The 22906-nt window shown below is 41.4% G+C and overlaps 1 protein-coding gene across 5 annotated transcripts in view; it reads right to left on the bottom strand.

Moving 5' to 3' along the window:
• Positions 1 to 18306, bottom strand: part of LOC121543671 (dedicator of cytokinesis protein 4-like) — a 125881-nt gene extending 107575 nt beyond the window's left edge. For all 5 annotated transcript variants that reach the window (XM_041853725.1, XM_041853728.1, XM_041853727.1 and 2 more), the window contains exon 1: positions 18130 to 18306. In XM_041853725.1, coding sequence (XP_041709659.1) covers positions 18130 to 18166 — 37 coding nt within the window. In that variant the 5' untranslated portion in view covers positions 18167 to 18306. The remainder of the gene's footprint in view (positions 1 to 18129) is intronic.
• Positions 18307 to 22906: the final 4600 nt, after the last annotated feature.

The following is a 22906-nucleotide window of genomic DNA, read 5'->3' as shown; positions in this document are numbered from 1 at the left end:
CATATACAGTGGGGGAAAAAAGTATTTAGTCAGCCACCAATTGTGCAAGTTCTCCCACTTAAAACGATGAGAGAGGCCTGTAATTTTCATCATAGGTACACGTCAACTATGACAGACAAAATCAGGAAAAAAAATCCAGAAAATCACATTGTAGGATTTTTAATGAATTTATTTGCAAATTATGGTGGAAAATAAGTATTTGGTCAATAACAAAAGTTTCTCAATACTTTGTTATATACCCTTTGTTGGCAATGACACAGGTCAAACGTTTTCTGTAAGTCTTCACAAGGTTTTCACACACTGTTGCTGGTATTTTGGCCCATTCCTCCATGCAGATCTCCTCTAGAGCAGTGATGTTTTGGGGCTGTCGCTGGGCAACACGGACTTTCAACTCCCTCCAAAGATATTCTATGGGGTTGAGATCTGGAGACTGGCTAGGCCACTCCAGGACCTTGAAATGCTTCTTACGAAGCCACTCGTTCGTTGCCCGGGAGGTGTGTTTGGGATCATTGTCATGCTGAAAGACCCAGCCACGTTTCATCTTCAATGCCCTTGCTGATGGAAGGAGGTTTTCACTCAAAATCTCACGATAAATGGCCCCATTCATTCTTTCCTTTACACGGATCAGTCGTCTTGGTCCCTTTGCAGAAAAACAGCCCCAAAGCATGATGTTTCCACCCCCATGCTTCACAGTAGGTATGGTGTTCTTTGGATGCAACTCAGCATTCTTTGTCCTCCAAACACGACGAGTTGAGTTTTTACCAAAAAGTTCTATTTTGGTTTCATCTGACCATATGACATTCTCCCAATCCTCTTCTGGATCATCCAAATGCACTCTAGCAAACTTCAGACGGGCCTGGACATGTACTGGCTTAAGCAGGGGGACACGTCTGGCACTGCAGGATTTGAGTCCGTGGCGGCGTAGTGTGTTACTGATGGTAGGCTTTGTTACTTTGGTCCCAGCTCTCTGCAGGTCATTCACTAGGTCCCCCCGTGTGGTTCTGGGATTTTTGCTCACCGTTCTTGTGATCATTTTGACCCCACGGGGTGAGATCTTGCGTGGAGCCCCAGATCGAGGGAGATTATCAGTGGTCTTGTATGTCTTCCATTTCCTAATAATTGCTCCCACAGTTGATTTCTTCAAACCAAGCTGCTTACCTATTGCAGATTCAGTCTTCCCAGCCTGGTGCAGGTCTACAATTTTGTTTCTGGTGTCCTTTGACAGCTCTTTGGTCTTGGCCATAGTGGAGTTTGGAGTGTGACTGTTTGAGGTTGTGGACAGGTGTCTTTTATACTGATAACAAGTTCAAACAGGTGCCATTAATACAGGTAACGAGTGGAGGACAGAGGAGCCTCTTAAAGAAGAAGTTACAGGTCTGTGAGAGCCAGAAATCTTGCTTGTTTGTAGGTGACCAAATACTTATTTTCCACCATAATTAGCAAATAAATTCATTAAAAACCCTACAATGTGATTTTCTGGAGAAAAAATTCTCAATTTGTCTGTCATAGTTGACGTGTACCTATGATGAAAATTGCAGGCCTCTCTCATCTTTTTAAGTGGGAGAACTTGCACAATTGGTGGCTGACTAAATACTTTTTTCCCCCACTGTATATGCATATATATATATATATATACATACATATCCTTTAAAAATATATATATTTCCCTTTATTACTTTCCAACCCCACCATTCCTTCCCTAATTGGAGTAAACTAGTGAACAACAATGCTTAGGCCTCTACTTCATGCTTATACATACTATATACATTTTATGGACACAGTCAATAATTATATTTTGTTTGTTTTTACTCCTGAACTTCCTCCGATCATTTTTATGATGTCCATCTGGTATGCTTCTATATTCCATATCTTTCTAACTGTGCTCTTTCACAAAAGCTCACAATATATAACCTATATACTTATTATACACTAGTTATCTTGTTGTTATTAGTTGTTGTTGTTATTAGTTGTTGCTATCTCTTAACATCATCCATATTGGATTTCTATTTGCCATATATTTTTCAACTGTACTGTGATGTTTTACAAAAGTTCTGAACCTTTCTATTCTCATTGTTTCTACAGTTTGTGAATTGAAAATAAACATTTTGCTAAAAGTATTATTATATTTTTGATCGATTGACTATTACTTTTCAGATCACCCAGTAGTGCTATTTACGAAGATTATACCTTTTAAAAAAAAAATCTCAAAATAAAACGTTTTTTTATCAATTAGTATATTTGAGTTTAACCACAATATTTGTTGCAATATTTGTTCTGTCATTTCTGGAGGATTAAATTGAAATTGCAACCAACTTTCTATGGCTTGTTTTAGAAATAGTGATATTTGGGAGATGATTTCCTTTTCAAATAACTGAAAGTGAGGGGTTGTAATCTGAATAAAGGGAAAAAGTCCCTTCTTGAACATTGGGTGAGACATTCTTACTAGTTTGCTAGAGAACCAGTTCATATTTAAGTATAATTTTTGTATGACTGAAGCTTTTAGTGATAGGCCTAATGCTTTAATATTTAATCATTTCTGTCCTCCGAATTTATATTCATTATATAAATACGCCCGTTTAATTTTGTCTGGCTTGCCGTTCCAAATAAAATAGGATATTTTTTTCTCATATAATTTAAACTGTTCGCTAGGCGTAAGACCATAAGCAAATAGGTAAACTGGGATAATACTAAAGAGTTAATCAAGGTGATATTTCCACAAATTGACAGGTATTTACCTTTCCATGGTAGCAAGATCTTATCTATTTTTGCTAACTTTCTATTAAAATGTATTGGAGTGAGATCATTTATTTCATTTGGGATATGTATTCCGTGTATATCCACATCACTATCAGACAATTCTTTTGGTAAACTACAAGGTAATGTAAAAATTGTATTTTTTAGTGATCCAATACGAAATATAGTACATTTATCATAATTTGGTTGCAATCCAGAGAGGTATGAAAATGTATCTAGATCCTCTATGAGGCTGTGGAAGGATTCAAGTTGTGGATTTAAAAGAAAACATGAATCATCAGCGTACAATGACACCTTTGTTTTTAAGCCCTGGATTTCCAATCCCTTGATATTATTGTTGGATCTGATTTTAATAGCTAACATCTCGATGGCAATAATAAATAGATATGCCAATAGTGGACAACCTTGTTTCACTCCTCTTGACAGTTTAAAACTTTGAGAAATAGCCATTATTTACTATTTTACACCTAGGGTTAGAAATGTCGTTTCTCTTTGCTTATTTGAGCTGTTCTTGCCATAATATGGACTTGGTCTTTTACCAAATAGGGCTATCTTCTGTATACCACCCCTACCTTGTCACAACACAACTGATTGGCTCAAACGCATTAAGAAGGAAATAAATTCCACAAATTAACTTTTAACAAGGCACACCTGTTAATTGAAATGCATTCCATGTGACTACCTCATGAAGCTGGTTGAGAGAATGCCAAGAGTGTGCAAAGCTGTCATCAAGGCAAAGGGTGGCTACTTTGAAGAATCTCAAATATAAAATATATTTTGATTTGTTTAACACTTGTTTGGTTACTACATGATTCCATATGTGTTATTTCATAGTTTTGATGTCTTCACTACTATTCTACAATGTAGAAAATAGTAAAAATAAAGAAAAACCCGGTAATGAGTAGGTGTGTCCAAACTTTTGACTGGTACTGTATTTTTAAATAAGATCATCTTTGAGAACTAACAATCACCGAAATAAAAACTAGACTTTGAGGGAGAATCTAATATTTTTAAAATGGCATGGCATGGGTCCCCCATTGATTTTGTTATAATGTTTGAGTCACTCAAATAGCATGAGAACAAGGAATAAGCCATTGCAAAATGTGTATAATTGCAGGAAATTAGCTTTAAAACAGAAAATTCTCTCAGCCCCATGACAAATGTAAATCTGTTAAATATTCTGTCTGTCCCATATTAAAATGTGTAGCATTTCAGGAAATTAGCTTTAAAACAGCTACATTTTGTCTCTGTGGCCAAGAGGAGGGCCTCTAAAACTGCACCATTGGCCACCCCACCCCCCTCCCTAACTTTGCCACCACTGCTGAAAAAAATCCTAGGGGAAAGACTGGTTCAGATACAGAGCTATTCTTCAGTGAGTAAGATTTCAGATAAAGCTCTTTATTCCATATGAAAAAAAATGTCAATAGGCTTACATTTCTAGTGTTCAATCATACTGAAAACAGTTAAACTGTTATTCTATTCTGGTCCTTTCAAAGCGAACTGGGAACATTGAACAACCCATGTAGATTGCTCCATGTGTGTAGCCTACTCTCTTTTAGGAGAACGCAGCCATTTCAATCAGCTTACCGTGATAAAATGAATTGCAATTGCTCTAAAATACCCACTCAGCTTTTCACTGTGTGAAAAACAGCCATGGAACTACAATAAAACCCCTTTGAAGGTCAAACTAATATTAAGTTAAACTGGCTTGTCTGTGGATGTGCAAGACAGGATATAAAGGACCTGACGGGGGTGGTTGTGTGTGTGTGTGGGTGTGTTTGTGTGCGTTGAGCCAGACCCTGAACCAGGCAGGGTAACGAAACAGAGATCCCACACACACACACTGACAGACAGGTAAGATGATGGCTTACAGCAGCCAAGGTCAAACCAACCTCTGCCTAGCCGCATCGAGCTGATTCATGCAGTGTGTGTGTGCATGCAAGTGTGCGTTCCTCTGTGTGGAGGTTGCGTGCATCCCTATGAGTGTATGCAAGTGACGTGAATGGAAAACTAACACAGTATAGTGTGGGTAGTGTGAATTGGTCTAAGCAACGGAACTGTAACACCTCACTAACAGCTCAGGTAGTATCAAGTCAAACACTGGCAGACAAATATATTTATTCATACTGTACGTGTGACAGAGAGAGGGAAGATATTTAAATCAGCAGGGTACAATAATAGTTGGGGATGCTAAGAGAGAGAAAGGGGGAGAGAGAGAGAGAGAGAGAGTGAGAGAGAGAGAAAGGGAGAGAGAGAGAGAGAGACATCATTATCACTCACATGAAAGACAGCGATGAGAGCTGGACAAGCAGAACAGCCCACAGTAAAATAATACCACATTGGTGTATCATAGTTCCTGCTTTTCCGAGCCAAACAGAACAGCATTCAAACATCACCCTTCAACAACACATAAAAAACAGGAGCCAAGGACATGGAGAGCCAGGAAAACATTAAAAGCCATCTGGCCTGATACATTGCACTTTACCAACAAAACACAACCCAGAAAGACAGAGTTTGTGCGTCGCAAATGATACCCTAGGGGACCCATAAGGTTCTGGTCAAAAGTAGTGCACTATATACAGTGAGGGAAAAAAGTATTTGATCCCCTGCTGATTTTGTACGTTTGCCCACTGACAAAGACATGATCAGGCTATAATTTTAATGGTAGGTTTATTTGAACAGTGAGAGACAGAATAACAACAAAGAAATCCAGAAAAACGCATGTCAAAAATGTTATAAATTGATTAGCATTTTAATGAGGGAAATAAGTATTTGACCCCCTCTCAATCAGAAAGATTTCTGGCTCCCAGGTGTCTTTTATACAGGTAACGAGCTGAGATTAGGAGCACACTCTTAAAGGGAGTGCTCCTAATCTCAGCTTGTTACCTGTATAAAAGACACCTGTCCACAGAAGCAATCAATCAATCAGATTCCAAAAGCTCCACTATGGCCAAGACCAAAGAGCTCTCCAAGGATGTCAGGGACAAGATTGTAGACCTACACAAGGCTGGAATGGGCTACAAGACCATCGCCAAGCAGCTTGGTGAGAAGGTGACAACAGTTGGTGCGATTATTCGGAAATGGAAGAAACACAAAAGAACTGTCAATCTCCCTCGGCCTGGGGCTCCATGCAAGATCTCACCTCGTGGAGTTGCAATGATCATGAGAACGGTGAGGAATCAGCCCAGAACTACACGGGAGGATCTGGTCAATGATCTCAAGGCAGCTGGGACCATAGTCACCAAGAAAACAATTGGTAACACACTACGCCGTGAATGACTGAAATCCTGCAGCGCCCGCAAGGTCCACCTGCTCAAGAAAGCACATATACAGGGCCGTCTGAAGTTTGCCAATGAACATCTGAATGATTCAGAGGAGAACTGGGTGAAAGTGTTGTGATCAGATGAGACCAAAATGGAGCTCTTTGGCATCAACTCAACTCGCCGTGTTTGGAGGAGGAGGAATGCTGCCTATGACCACAAGAACACCATCCCACCGTCAAACATGGGGGTGTTTTTCTGCTAAGGGGACAGGACAACTTCACCGCATCAAAGGGACGATGGACGGGGCCAAATCTTGGGTGAGAACCTCCTTCCTTCAGCCAAGGCATTGAAAATGGGTCGTGGATGGGTATTCCAGCATGACAATGACCCAAAACACACGGCCAAGGCAACAAAGGAGTGGCTCAAGAAGAAGCACATTAAGGTCCTGGAGTGGCCTAGCCAGTCTCCAGACCTTAATCCCATAGAAAATCTGTGGAGGGAGCTGAAGGTTCGAGTTGCCAAACGTCAGCCTCGAAACCTTAATGACTTGGAGAAGAGGAGTGGGACAAAATCCCTCCTGAGATGTGTGCAAACCTGGTGGCCAACTACAAGAAACGTCTGACCTCTGTGATTGCCAACAAGGGTTTTGCCACCAAGTACTAAATCATGTTTTGTAGAGGGGTCAAATACTTATTTCCCTCATTAAAATGCAAATCAATTTATAACATTTTTGACATGCGTTTTTCTGGATTTTTTTGTTGTTATTCTGTCTCGCACTGGTCAAATAAACCTACCATTAAATTTATAGACTGATCATGTCTTTGTCAGTGGGCAAACGTATAAAATCAGCAGGGGATCAAATACTTTTTCCCCTCACTGTAGGGAATAGGGGATCATTTAATTGGGACACATACAGACAGAGACAGTGTTCTATCAGCTTTGATTACAACCAAACTGTGGTGGTAGTGATCTCTATCTCTTTCATGTAGATGAACACCTAAATGAATTGTGGCCAGGCACCAGCTCAGTGGTGTGTTTCTGTACTCAACTGAAGCCTTTCTGTGTCTTGTGATAGCAGCAGCAACCAGCTCCCTGCCCAGATATGATCATCCATATTCATTTGGGGATCCGAATGGGGAGACGGGGACATAGGTGAATACATAGTGGGAGAGTTAGACACTACACAGAGAGCCAGTGAGGTTTCACTACTTTATCATCCTCAGTCGCTCTGTCTGTTTCTCTGCCCTAGAAATCTCACTGACACCAGAACAACACTACGGAAGTGTCTGGGGAGGAGGAAGAATGGACAAACAGAAGGAGAAAGAGACAAAAGAGAGAGAGAGGGGGAGAGAAAGAGACAAATGGGAGGAGAGTAGATAAAAAAGACAGATGGAAAGACGGATACGGAGAGCGGTGGGTAAAGAAAGAAAATAACAGAGAGAGAGACAGAGAGAACCACCAGACAGACAGATCATCAGACAGAGATAAAGGGAGAAAGAGAGACAGACAGATATGGGGGAGAGTGTAACCTCCAATCTCTGCAAACAGCTCCCTGCCAAGAAAGAGAGCGAGAGAGGGGGGGGAAGAGAAAGAAGGAGGGAGAGGAGGGGAGGCAACAGTGGTAGAAGCTACAGTGCCTTAGTCAGGGCCAGGCAGGGCGCCTCAGAACTCCTGTATCAGTCTCCTCCTGACACTGACATTAATTCTGCCTGCCAAGAGGAGAGAGCCTTCTTGATGACCTCTAACACAACCAGGACCGTCACTGCATAGAAAGGCCTGGTTCAACCTTAGTACAACCAACCATAACAACCGTTTTATTATGCATTCATAATGTATTAATAGCAAACCGCTAACACCTCTAACACAAGCATCACTGCACAGAAAGGCCTGGTTCAACCACAACGATGACAATTTATTATAAAGCATTAATAATGCATGAATAAGATACCACTTATTGATCATTTTAATAACTGAGGACAAGAGGTTGTCAGACGGTGAAGCCAAGTCGCTTATTAAAGAAAAGCCATTATGGTTATGGTGAAATAGATGGATGCCTGTGGGTCACTGGTGTGCTGTGTGGGTCACAGAGTTTCAATGGCTGCCACGTCCCAAATGGTACCATATTCCCTTTATAGTGCACAAAGGGCTCTGGTCAAATGTAGTGCAATATAAAGGGAATAGGATGCCATTTGAGACACAGCCATGATCAATACAGCAAGACTTAGATTACACAGCCAACGGACACTATATACAGTTGAAGTCGGAAGTTTACATACACCTTAGCCAAATACATTTAAACTCAGTTTTTCACAATTCCTGACATTTAATCCTAGTAAAAATTCCCTGACTTAGGTCAGTTAGGATCACCATTTTATTTTAAGAATGTGAAATGTCAGAATAATAGTAGAGAGAATTATTTATTTCAGCTTTTATTTCTTTCATCACATTCCCAGTGGTTCAGAAATTTACATACACTCAATTAGTATTTGGTGGCATTGCCTTTCAATTGTTTAACTTGGGTCAAACGTTTCGGGTAGCCTTCCACAAGCTTCCCACAATAAATTGGGTGAATTTTGGCCCATTCCTCCTGACAGAGCTGGTGTAACTGAGTCAGGTTTGTAGGCCTCCTTGCTCGCACACGCTTTTTCAGTTCTGCCCACAAATGTTCTATAGGTTTGAGGTCAGGGCTTTGTGATGGCCACTCCAATACCTTGACTTTGTTGTCCTTAAGCCATTTTGTCACAACTTTGGAAGTATGCTTGGGGTCATTGTCCATTTGGAAGACCCATTTGCGACCAAGCTTTCACTTCCTGACTGATATCTTGAGATGTTGCTTCAATATATCCACATAATTTTCCTTCCTCATGATGCCATCTATTTTGTGAAGTGCACCAGTCCTTCCTGCAGCAAAGCACCCCCACAGTATGATGCTGCCACCCCTGTGCTTCACGGTTGGGATGGTGTTCTTCGGCTTGCAAGCCACCCCCTTTTTCCTCCAAACATAACGATGGTCATCATGGCCAAACAGTTCTATTTTTGTTTCATCAGACCAGAGGACATTTCTCAAAAAAGTACGATCTTTGTCCCCATGTGCAGTTGTCGCATGGTGTTTATACTTGCGTACTATTGTTTGTACAGATTGTCCTTTGCTGTTGTTCTAGGATTGATTTGCACTTTTCGCACCAAAGTACATTCATCTCTAGGAGTCTCCTTCCTGAGCGGTATGTTGGCTGCGTGGTCCCATGGTGTTTATACTTGCGTACTATTGTTTGTACAGATGAATGTGGTACCTTCAGGCATTTGGAAATTGCTCCCAAGGATGAACCAGACTTGTGGAGGTTTTGTTTCTCAGGTCAAGCAAAGAGGCACTGTGTTTGAAGGTAGGCGTTGAAATATATTCACAGGTACACCTTCAATTGACTAAAATGATGTCAATTAGCCTATCAGAAGCTTCTAAAGCCATGACATCATTTTCTGGAATTTTCCAAGTTGTTTAAAGGCACAGTCAACTTAGTGTATGTAAACTTCTGACCCACAGGAATTGTGAGACAGTGAATTATAAGTGAAATAAGCTGTCTGTAAACAATTGTTGGAAAAATTACTTGTGTCATGCACAAAGTAGATGTCCTAACCGACTTGCCAAAACTACAGTTTGTTAACAAGAAATTTGTGGAGTGGTTGAAAAACGAATTTTAATGACTCCAACCTAAGTGTATGTAAACTTCCGACTTCAACTGTAACTCAACACCTCTGGAAATGCATTTTTTACGGAATCTTTAAAATGAGCATGTGCACAAAAACTCAATGGTTCCTTTCACACATCAATCACGATGATTGTCATCTATGAATATAGCATTCATTTCTGAAACATTGGTGACAGGCTGTCATTTCTCCCACTCCCACCTCCACTGTCGCAGTGTTGATGAGCACAAACTGTGAATTCATAATAGAACACATCCCATTAACCTCTTACTGGGTTCACAGATTTGTATCAGGGAAACCACGGTGACCATACGATAGATAGACCTCTGGAATAGGCAGGCTACTTCATTACAATGTAACAGAAGTAGGCTTTATATCAGTATGGTTTAAATATAGAGTCCATTTCAATAAGTAGGCCCTATAGGCCTGAAAGGAATACATTGAATCACTCAGAGGGGAAGAAGTTTCTACTGAACAATGATTAGGCTAATATCATCCTATTTTTAAAACATTGGCTTTTAAATATATCCATTTCACAGCACTGACCTTTAAATATATATATTTTACAGTAGTGTAATTTTAATGTACATTAAGAAATACATGAATAGGACATACATTCATGTATGTACAGTATGTATCCATAGTGATGCCCTCTCAGTCCAGTTGTTACCAGGAGACAGCAGCCCTAGCTACCTCCAGACTGCCCCACCTTCAGCTGATTGTGCTGTGGTGAAAAGCAAGCTGGGATTCATACTGGAGGTGACATGTGAGCTGCAATCCTGTCCAATCATTGGCTGGCTGCAGCTGCCTAGCCTCAGCTGCATCCTTCCACAAAAACATATGCCGCCAATTAGACTGTGGTGGTGTCACCGAATCCAACGGGACACACACATTACATTGTATTCATATCAAAAGGCTGCCTCGCCACAGGGGGTGAAAAGGTAAACATTCTGATTTTGTAGGAAATAAGACCGGAAAATAAGTTTTTTTTCTGTGCATCTTTATATAATAAATGGGATAGAATGATGTTTGTTATATTTTCAATTGAAAGTAAATAGAGCTGCAGTAATGGGATAACACAAACAGGCTAAATGCAGCATTTTCCAATCCAGTCTAGTATTCACCAACCATTTTAAATTGAAATGTGTTGTTGTGCATGATTGCCATTGTAAATAAACACAAAAAAGCTTTGTTGGAGCGGAGGCATAAAAAATACATGGCTCCACTTAGTTGCCTCTGTCTACCTATAACACCAGCTAGTCTAACATGTCAAAGGTTTTTCTCCCTCTTTCTCTCCCTTTCCCCATCCCTTCCTCCCCCCACCTCTCTCTCCCCACGCTCTCTCTCTCTGATCCCACCGTGCCTGTCTAATTCACCAGGGAGCTCCAATATTGACTGGGGCAACTCCCTCCAGCGATCATCATCCCTAAATGATTGCCTGTGTCGGCCCGGCCGCAGCTAGTAGATTAAGCCTAGTGGATGAGGACAGCAGAGGGGAGCAGATGAAGAAGCAATTACAAGCTGGGGTGGTGTTGTGGGGCCATGCCTCCCCGTGCCCCAGGGCTGTGTTCATTAAGGAGGCAGGGGGGTGTAATATAATGAAGGAATGGGACCACAGGCCCCGGTTCCCCCTGCCAAACAACCTGCTAATCCCACGGAGGTAGGGGGTGTGGGGTAGGGTGGCCACGTCCAACAATAAGCCCTTCTGACACACGCCGCCAGGCATGGCCCGCCCCCCACCCTTCGGTCCAGTGACATCCCCCCAGGGGGGCAGGCGACAGCAGCCAGGGGAGAAGGACAGCCCCAGGCCTAACACAGACCCCCACTACATAGCAGGCCTCGAACTCCTCCACTCTACTACATGCATTGCTCAAGGGCCAGGGCCATTCAAGGGCAACACTTCACTACACAACTGCTCCATTCTGTTTTTCTACCATTCGCTTGAGGGTATTTATATGTTGAGGATTATTTATGTGTTTCCATAGGCTGCTGTGGGTAAACATTGAGAATTCAAAAGTAAATACTAGGCTGTGGTTATATGCTAAATACAAAGTATTTTGTTTGAATGCTCGCTGGAAAATTATATTCAATGCACACACACACACACAAGATCCAATGCAGCTCATTAAATTATGATGAGCAATGACATGCTTGATTGGCTGCAATATCAGACTTAACAAGGAGAGAAAGGCCCCTTCTCTTCCTGTTAATCATCATTTAAGACTATTTGCAGCAAACACAATTTCCCAAAACAGAGACAATGTTCTTTCTCCAAGGCTGTGAAGCTACATTGTTAGCTGCTGTGTGTTTAATTGATGATGGATAATCCACTGAGAATTCCAGTATTCCAGTGTTCAAAAGGAACCACATGCAGTGGATATTCCAAAGGTGGGAATACCGGGGAAAATATTCCCAGATAGTCTCATGGGTGTTCCTGCACATTCAGTCCTACCATTCTATTCGTCTACCATCCTTTCTCAATGTACAAATTTTTATTCAAATTCCTACCTCATGTTTAACTGAAATCCATTCCAACCCTCTTTGATATGAAAATCTCTCCTCTTGGCAGTATGCAACGCCGCCATAGACTCAATGTCCATTAGGAATCCGATTTTACAGTAAAGCGCATCAATCTTGCACCCTTGCTTATGGTTACAAACCTGTAATCACTCAAATGGTGCGCTAATAGGAGTCTTAATGCTGTACTACCTTCCTCTGCTGGACTCCATTCATATTTCATCAATGGTAGATAGATACAGGGCTGTCCTCCTCCCATGCATAGGGCAAATCAACATCAAAGCCCAATACCTCCCAATTAAACGCTGTAATTCTAATTTCGCTCCTTGGCGAGAGATCAAATGGTTCACACCAAGGATCCAAGAATCTCAACCCATTTTGGGAAGCCAGCCCTGGTTTAAAGGGGGGTAAAATGTTCACTGAAAGGACCTCAAGGAAATCACATTTGCAGTGCATACTATATGAATCATATTCAAATACAGTAGGCTACTATATCAATACTACTGGTACATCAAAGACATAATGCACATCCATTCATCTTGGGAGTAAAGATCCTGGGGTGAAACGGTTAAAACCAGGATTTTGAAGACAGCTGTATCACTGAAACATCAATAATCTCAAATAACATTCTGTGTTGAACTTTGACCTCAGTGAGTGATCATGATCAATGATGATCACAGAGGGTAATTAGCTGTTTGACGTCATATAGCTATAGAATATCAATATGTTCCATGTGTTAGGATCATTTTGAATCAAGTGTATGTGTGCATTCTATTTTTTTTATTCAAAACCAAATCAACCAAAACGATGGTGACTAAGACTTTAAAGATGCTTGAAAACATCCTCAAAAGCCTAAACGTATGTTTAGCTCAACTATCTGTTCCAGTAAAAGCCCACAACTCTTCAATGGAATTAGCACCCTGTGTACCGATAGGCGAAAGGAATTTATAAACAAGGGACTGAGTCTTGAAGATGAAAACAGATGGTCTACAGATTTCTCCACTCAACCTATTTAACAGCCCAAAGCATCCAAACAAACAACCAAAGATCAACTCCAGTACTATCTAGGGCTAAAGAAATGTATATCTTTATCCATCAAACATCTCTCTACATCATTAAAATATGTCCAAATGTAATTGGATGTACAGTGGGGAGAACAAGTATTTGATTCACTGCCGATTTTGCAGGTTTTCCTACTTACAAAGCATGTAGAGGTCTGTAATTTTTATCATAGGTACACTTCAACTGTGAGAGACGGAATCTAAAACAAAAATCCAGAAAGTCACATTGTATGATTTTTAAGTAATTAATTTGCATTTTATTGCATGACATAAGTATTTGATCACCTACCAACCAGTAAGACTTCCGGCTCTCACAGACCTGTTAGTTTTTCTTTAAGAAGCCCTCCTGTTCTCCACTCATTACCTGTATTAACTGCACCTGTTTGAACTCGTTACCTGTATAAAAGACACCTGTCCACACACTCCAGACAGACTCCAACCTCTCCACAATGGCCAAGACCAGAGAGCTGTGTAAGGACATCAGGGATAAAACTGTAGACCTGCACAAGCCTGGGATGGGCTACAGGACAATAGGCAAGCAGCTTGGTGAGAAGGCAAGAACTGTTGGTGCAATTATTAGAAAATGGAAGAAGTTCAAGATGACGGTCAATCACCCTCGGTCTGGGGCTCCATGCAAGATCTCACCTTGTGGGGCAACAATGATCATGAGGAAGGTGAGGGATCAGCCCAGAACTACACGGCAGGACCTGGTCAATGACCTGAAGAGAGCTGGGACCACAGTCTCAAAGAAAACCATTAGTAACATACTACGCCGTCATGGATTAAAATCCTGCAGCGCACGCAAGGTCCCCCTGCTCAAGCCAGCGCATGTCCAGACCCGTCTGAAGTTTGCCAATGACCATCTGGATGATCCAGAGGAGGAATGGGAGAAGGTCATGTGGTCTGATGAGACAAAAATTGAGCTTTTTGGTCTAAACTCCACTCGCCGTGTTTGGAGGAAGAAGAAGGATGAGTACAACCCCAAGAACACCATCCCAACCGTGAAGCATGGAGGTGGAAACATCATTCTTTGGGGATGCTTTTCTGCAAAGGGGACAGGACGACTGCACCATATTGACGGGAGGATGGATGGGGCCATGTATTGCGAGATCTTGGCCAACAACCTCCTTCCCTCAGTAAGAGCATTGAAGATGGGTCGTGGCTGGGTCTTCCAGCATGACAACGACCCGAAACACACAGCCAGGGCAACTAAGGAGTGGCTCCGTAAGAAGCATCTCAAGGTCCTGGAGTGGCCTACATCAGTCTCCAGACCTGAACCCAATAGAAAATCTTTGGAGGGAGCTGAAAGTCTGTATTGCCCAGCGACTGCCCCGAAACGTGAAGGATCTGGAGAAGGTCTGTATGGAGGAGTGGGCCAAAATTCCTGCTGCAGTGTGTGCAAACCTGGTCAAGACCTACAGGAAACGTATGATCTCTGCAATTGCAAACAAAGGTTTCTGTACCAAATATTAAGTTCTGCTTTTCTGATGTATCAAATACTTATGTCATGCAATAAAATGCAAATTAATTACTTAAAAATCATACAATGTGATTTTCTGGATTTTTGTTTTAGATTCCGTTTCACTGTTGAAGCGTACCTATGATAAAAATTACAGACCTCTACATGCTTTGTAAGTAGGAAAACCTGCAAAATCAGCAGTGTACCATAGTCCCCGTGCCCAAGAACTCTAAGATAACCTGCCTAAATGACTACCGACCCGTAGCACTGACGTCTGTAGCCATGAAGTGCTTTGAAAGACTGGTCATGGCTCACATCAACAGCATAATCCCAGAAACCCTAGACCCACTCCAATTTGCATACCGCCCCAACAGATCCACAGATGATGCAATCTCTATCGCACTCCACACTGCCCTTTCCCACCTGGACAAGAGGAACACCTACGTGAGAATGCTATTCATTGACTACAGCTCAGCATTCAACACCATAGTGCCCTCTAAGCTCATCACTAAGCTAAGGATCCTGGGACTAAACACCTCCCTCTGCAACTGGATCCTGGACTTCCTGACGGGCCGCCCCCAGGTGGTAAGGGTAGGTAACAACACATCTGCCACACTGATCCTCAACACGGGGGCCCCTCAGGGGTGCGTGCTCAGTCCCCTCCTGTACTCTCTGTTCACCCATGACTGCATGGCCAGGCACGACTCCAACACCATCATTAAGTTTGCCGACGACACAACAGTGGTAGGCCTGATCACCGACAACGATGAGACAGCCTATAGGGAGGAGGTCAGAGATCTGGCCGTGTGGTGCCAGGACAACAACCTCTCCCTCAACGTGACCAAGACAAAGGAGATGATTGTGGACTACAGGAAAAAAAAGAGGACTGAGCACGCCCCCATTCTCATCGACGGGGCTGTAGTGGAACAGGTTGAGAGCTTCAAGTTCCTTGGTGTCCACATCACCAACGAACTATCATGGTCCAAGCACACCAAGACAGTCGTGAAGAGGGCACGACAAAGCCTATTCCCCCTCAGGAGACTAAAAAGATTTGGCATGGGTCCTCAGATCCTCAAAAAATTCTACAGCTGCACCATCGAGAGCATCCTGACTGGTTGCATCACCGCCTGGTATGGCAACTGCTTGGCCTCTGACCGCAAGGCACTACAGAGGGTAGTGCGTACGGCCCAGTACATCACTGGGGCAAAGCTCCCTGCCATCCAAGACCTCTATACCAGGCGGTGTCAGAGGAAGGCCCTCAAAATTGTCAAAGACTCCAGCCACCCTAGTCATAGACTGTTCTCTCTGCTACCGCACGGCAAGCGGTACCGGAGTGCCAAGTCTAGGTCCAAAAGACTTCTCAACAGCTTCTACCCACAAGCCATAAGACTCCTGAACAGCTAATCATGGCTACCCGGACTATTTGCACTGCCCCCCCACCCCATCCTTTTTACGCTGCTGCTACTCTGTTAAGTATTTATGCATAGTCACTTTAACTCTACCCACATGTACATATTACCTCAACTACCTCAACTAGCCGGTGCCCCCGCACATTGACTCTGCACCGTACCCCCTGTATATATAGCCTCCCTACTGTCACTTTATTTTACTTCTGCTCTTTGTTTTTCTCAACACTTTTTTTGTTGTTGTTTTATTCTTACTTTTTTTGTTTAAAATAAACGCACTGTTGGTTAAGGGCTGTAAGTAAGCATTTCACTGTAATGTCTGCACTTGTTGTATTCGGCGCATGTGACCAATAAAATTTGATTTGATTTGATTTGATCAAATACTTGCACTCTTTCCATTTTAAAACAATGTGTACATAACCTCTAACCTGAGTTATAAAACATTGACAAATCAAGACATCTACTCAACGTTGTGTTGTTGTTTCTTTGTCCACTTAAAAACAACAATGGGTTTATGACCAGAGTTGCACAACAAGGAAACAGTATTTCTTCCTCACCATCACAGGGAGGAAGTCCCCTACTTCCCAACCACAGGCTCTAAATCTGAGCTAATTAAAATAGTCTTATTGCTCTTATTGAAAATAGGATCAAGACTGCTTAATCCACTTAAAGCCTCACTTGCAATGTTTAAGACAATGAAGGCATTTAAGCATTGAGAATAAATTGAATGTTATACAACCCTCCTCCCACCTATCTCCATGGACTGAACTTAGAAAGAGGTTGAAATTGTGAAATGTAGCAATGTATCAAACTGCAAGCTCTGGGTTCTAACTTGAGTCTTTAAATTATACAGTAGCAAAGCTTAGCTCAGTTGTGACAGGGAGGGAAGAAAACATGCACACACCAGAGGAAAAAGAGCAGGGCCAGTTAGTGACCAACAACCAATTGTAACAGATACAGGGCAGAGGCCCGTTTCTGGTTCAGTGAATCACTGTGTTCCAATGATTTCAGGTCAAGACAAGGTAGACCAGCACCTAGAGGTGTGACTGATAGGCCTACATAACTCAATATCGTAATATTTCTGCAATGTTGAGATTTCAAGCAGTGACTGTTGGGGGCTGGATAAAGCATCCCAAACATGCACTCCTTCAACCAATAAATAGGCTTTACTGCCCTATTTTTGGTCCATTGTGGAACGCTTCTCATGTGGGAGCACAGTGAATATCTCCCACTTCGATTAGATATTATAGCACTATTTTTTAAGCCCATAGCCTATCTTTTATTCGCGTTGTTTGCTTCGCTTCAACGTTTTATCTATGGCTACGACACCCATGCCGCTCAGAACAATGCACACTAGGAGGACAGCTTCATTCGCTATTTTCACTGAGAGAGACGAGATAAACAATGTTGAAGGTTCAGTGGAATTTCCGAATAACAAAAACAATGTTCCATTCGAACGTAAAAAATAATGATTTATCGTGACACTTTCTCTTCTTTTTAATGAGGAGTAAACACAATACACACATATAAAGTGCTAAATAAATGCTTTGCATAGAGTATCGTATTTTGTTTCCTTCCATTCATTTATCAGATACAATGTAACAACAACCAACAAAGCGATTGAGCGCGCACAGAGTGCAAAGAGATGTACTGATCACAGAGGTTCCATAGCCTCGAGTCATGCGTGGTGCGTTCATTTTTATAGATGTAAAACCATAATGTATTCATAGCCTATAGCCTACAAATGCATGGAAAGAGCAAATACTCGTGAAATGCGTGAAAGTGGTGGTGCCTATGAAATAAGTACGCGTTAGTAGGCTACATGATAAAAGACAGTGATCGTTGTTATTTTGATACTGTGCAACAAAATGAAACAGCAGCATATTACCTCTTAGCTTGAAACTAATTGTAATTTTGTGAGTAAACGAGAGCACTGCAGTTTTAAAACATAGAACCAATAAACTTACCGACGCCGTATTTCTCGTGTTCTGTAGGTATCCACATATTTACGGTTGGTACATTTAAGTAATTTGTGAGAACAGCAGCTCAATGCAGATATTTCGTGCTGTATAACGCATTCTAGGCTATTGAATTCCTTTCCTAGGTTCTGAAGTCATTGTTCAGATTGCAGGAGAGAGAGCGGCTACTGTATCTTCATAGTGGATTGAGACGGAGAAGGAGCTTTGAATTGTGGGGCTTGTAGTAAAACCGAATGACGTAGACAACCCGAGAGAAAAAAAGGACTCAGAGTCCCACAAAGCCATACTGAATACATGGATGAAATAGAGTATCACAGTCAGTGATGCCAATTTAGCAATTGTGTTGCTAGACTTAGCACCTTTTCAGACTACCCTGGCAACTTTCTTTTCAAACAGCACCTAGCAACAAATGTAGCTACTTTAAAAAATATATTTTGAACTTTTAGCAACTTTTGAAGTGACTCAAACGCTAAAATGCACGCACTTTCCCTCTAAATGACACAAAAACGATTTTATCTGTCACACACTCAGTCACAACACACGTGCCTGGCTGCAAAAGTGCAGTGTGAGTGACGTCAGCAGAAGGCGCTCCGCTCGTGCACAGGCAGCAGCAGGCCAGCCAAGCAGCACAACCTGGAGAGAGATGCCTAGCGCACACATCATTATTTGAGTTAAGTTGCTTGTTCAATAAGATAGCATATATACCTTGTTATTAGCGTGTACCTATAATTGTTGATCAGTTAGGTAGCATGTTAACTAACTACCAATACACTGCTTAAAACTATAATTGTTCAGAATGTGTAGGTTTACTAGTTAATAAGAAAATAAATAAAATGTAATTGTTCAATAATGTGTAATGTGTAATTGTTCAATAATTCAATGTGTTCTGTTTAAAAATACAAATATCTGATCATATAAAATGTGTTGTGTTTATATTACTTTTACAAATAAAAATATGTGATAATAAACAAACAAATCTAAACTAACAAATGTCAAATCATATTTGTCGCCCAGATGGCCAGTCAATTTGAGTAACGTTATTGTGTATTCTACGTACTGACGCGGTTTAACGTTATTACCTAATGATGTCATCACGCAATGACATCACAACATCATTTAGCAACTTTTAGCAACAAATCGACCTGCCTCTAGCAACTTCCCTTGAAAATTAATTGGCAACACTGATCACAGTATGAGTCATAATACCCATAAACACTAGTAGTCAAACAGGGAAATGGTTCCAATCGTTTTTCCACCATTCATTTTTCCCAAAGGGGATTTTAGAAACACTTCAAATAAGGGCTGTGTTTCATGTAGGCTTACCCTGGTGTGATGTTTTGATAACCGTGTAAATCTCTCTAGGACAAGGTGACTTTTATCAATGTATTCACCTGTATTTACCCCCCCACCCAAAAAATAAAAATAAAATAAAAAATGAGACACTAATTAGCTGCTAGTGTGGCTATCATAAAGAACTACAAATGCAACAATGTTCTGGACGAGACTTCGAATTGAGGCAAAGGTAAGAATCTATGGATAAACTATCTAATGTTAGCTAAATGTAGTAATTCATAAATTGGCTACATTTCTCTAAATGGACAATTCTGTGAAATGTCTTGTGCAAGATTTAAATTGACACAATACCTGTTAGCAAAGGTTTTAGCTAGAGATGACATGCAGGAGCTTGCAGGGATTTGTAGTTTTGCATGATGTCTACAGTGATGCTAGTTAGCATTTTCGAATCTGAGAGTAAATAGAGCCAAATACATTGATAAAAGTAACCTTGTCAGAGAGAGATTTACATGGTTATCAAAACGTCTCGTCAGGGTAAGCCTACACGAAACACAGCCCTTATTTTAAGTGTTTCTAAAATCCCCTATGAGAAAAATGAATGGTGGAACAATGATTGGAACCATTTCCATGTTTGACCGCTAGGTGTAATGGGTGTTATGACACCTCCACTGTGGGGCTCTATGAATACATACATGAATGCTTTGCTCTTCTTCAGTTATGGATTACTGCCTTGTCATTGGATTGGTAGATGTGACCCTGGTGCAGTAGGCTAGTTAGATTTATTGCCAGACAGACAGACAGACAGAGTGAGAGAGAGAGAGAGAGAGAGAGAGAGAGAGAGAGAGGGTGTGAGAGAGGGTGTGAGAGAGAGAGAGAGAGAGAGAGAGAGAGAGAGGGTGTGAGAGAGAGAGAGAGAGAGAGAGAGAGAGAGAGAGAGAGAGAGAGAGAGAGAGAGAGAGAGAGAGAGAGAGAGAGAGAGAGAGAGAGAGAGAGAGAGAGAGAGAGAGAGAGAGAAAGAAAGATACTTTTTACACATAGCCAATAAAGCCAACATGAAATTGTAGGCCTTGTCAAAGGGTAGCCTACCATGTCTCATGGTCAAGGGAGGGGATAGGTAGGCCTATAGGCACAGGAAACATAAGATGATATCCAATAGGTGCAGGTGTAGGGAGTAATCATTGACAACTGCATTCATGTTGAAAACCAGTTTTATTTTATTTTTCAGAAAATACACTTTGGCTCAGTGTGACTTTGCACTTCACTTGTAGCAAAATTAATTGGCCCAAATACATTACGTATGTCTCTTCCCGCCCACCTTCTCATCCCAACAACTGAAACAAACTGATTTAAATACCCTCTGTGTCTAGAAGCCCGTGATAGTTGATTTAAAAAAAAGAAAGGAATATTACTAACAACAACAGATTAAACTAATTTTGGCCAAGGGATCTGTGGAATAAGTTTAGAGGGTGTAATCCAATACAATGTAATATTATTAATCTACAATTTATGTTCTTAAAGGCATACTTCGGGATTTTGCCAATAAGGCCCTTTATCTAGTTCCCCAGAGTCAGATGAACTTGTGGATACCATGTTTACAGTTGAAGTCGGAAGTTTACACACACTTAGGTTGGAGTCATTAAAACTTTGGCAAGTCGGTTAGGACATCTACTTTGTGCATGACACAAGTAATTTTTCCAACAATTGTTTACAGACAGATTATTTCACTTATAATTCACTGTATCACAATTCCAGTGGGTCAGAAGTTTTCATTCACTAAGTTGACTGTGCCTTTAAACAGCTTGGAAAATTCCAGAAAATGATGGCATGGCTTTATAAGCTTCTGATAGGCTAATTGACATTGGAGGTGTACCTGTGGATGTATTTCAAGGCCTACCTTCAAACGCAGTGCCACTTTGCTTGACATCATGGGAAAATCAAAAGAAATCAGCCAAGACCTCAGAAAAAAAATGGTAGACCTCCGCAAGTCTGGTTCATCCTTGGGAGCAATTTCCAAACGCCTGAAGGTACCACATTCATCTGTACAAACAATAGTACGCAAGTATAAACACCATGCGACAACTGCACATGGGGACAAAGATCTTACTTTTTGGAGAAATGTCCTCTGGTCTGATGAAACAAAAATAGAACTGTTTGGCCATAATGACCATTGTTATGTTTGGAGGAAAAAGGGGGTTGTTTGCAAGCCGAAGAACACCATCCCCAACCATGAAACACGGGGGTGGCAGCATCATGCTGTGGGTGTGCTTTGCTGCAGGAGGGACTGGTGTACTTCACAAAATAGATGGCATCATGAGGAAGGAAAAATATGTGGATATATTGAAGCAACATCTCAAGACGTCAGTCAGGAAGTTAAAGCTTGGTCGCAAATGGGTCTTCCAAATGGACAATGACCACAAGCATACTTCCAAAGTTGTGGCAAAATGGCTTAAGGACAACAAAGTCAAGGTATTGGAGTGGCCATCACAAAGCCCTGACCTCAATCCTATAGAAAATGTGTGGGCAGAACTGAAAAAGTGTGCGCGAGCAAGGAGGCCTACAAACCTGACTTAGTTACACCAGCTCTGTCAGGAGGAATGGGCCAAAATTCACCCAACTTATTGTGGGAAGCTTGTGGAAGGCTACCTGAAACGTTTCACCCAAGTTAAACAATTTAAAGGCAATGCTACCAAATACTAATTGAGTGTACGTAAACTTCTGACCCACTGGGAATGTGATGAAATAAATAAAAGCTGAAATAAATCATTCTCTCTACTATTATTCTGACATTTCACATTCTTAAAATAAAGTGGTGATCCTAACTGACCTAAGACAGGGAATTTTTACTAGGATTAAATGTCAGCAATTGTGAAAAACTGAGTTTAAATGTATTTGGCTAAGGTGTATGTAAACTTCCGACTTCAACTGTATGTCTCTGAGTGCAGTTAACCCTGGGCAACATGGGCCTGGTAGGCTCATAAATGCACTGTAATGTAAGCTTTAAAACTGCAAAGTTTTCTCTCTGCCTCATGGCAAAATGTGTAGAATTGCAGGAAATTTGCATTAAAATGTTATTTCCCAGGGCCCAAGACTTGGTTCGTCCTCATAGTAGAACTCCTTGTATGCTTTTTTTTTTTTATCTCACTCGAGTTGTGTTGTGATTATGAGGGGGTCCCTGATGAATTTGCTGTCACAAAAGGGGTCCCAAAAGTTTAAGAACCCCTGGTCTAAGGATGGTCTAACCATACCATTACATATAGATAAAAAATAAATACATAAGTAAATTATAGAATCTCTATGGGTCTAACAATATGACAGTGATATTGCTAGAGATCCCAAGTGTTGTGGCACCATGGTGTTTCAGATTCAGAGGTGCTCATTAACTACAAATGGTGAACGTGTTGGCTGACATAACTCATATTTCCCATGCAAGGCGTGTAAGGGAAGGCTGTAGTAGGCCATGCAGTCAAGTCCT

The sequence above is a fragment of the Coregonus clupeaformis genome, unplaced genomic scaffold, assembly GCF_020615455.1.
Source record: "Coregonus clupeaformis isolate EN_2021a unplaced genomic scaffold, ASM2061545v1 scaf0025, whole genome shotgun sequence".
NCBI lineage: Eukaryota > Metazoa > Chordata > Actinopteri > Salmoniformes > Salmonidae > Coregonus > Coregonus clupeaformis.
This window is presented reverse-complemented; position numbering and strand designations above follow the sequence as displayed.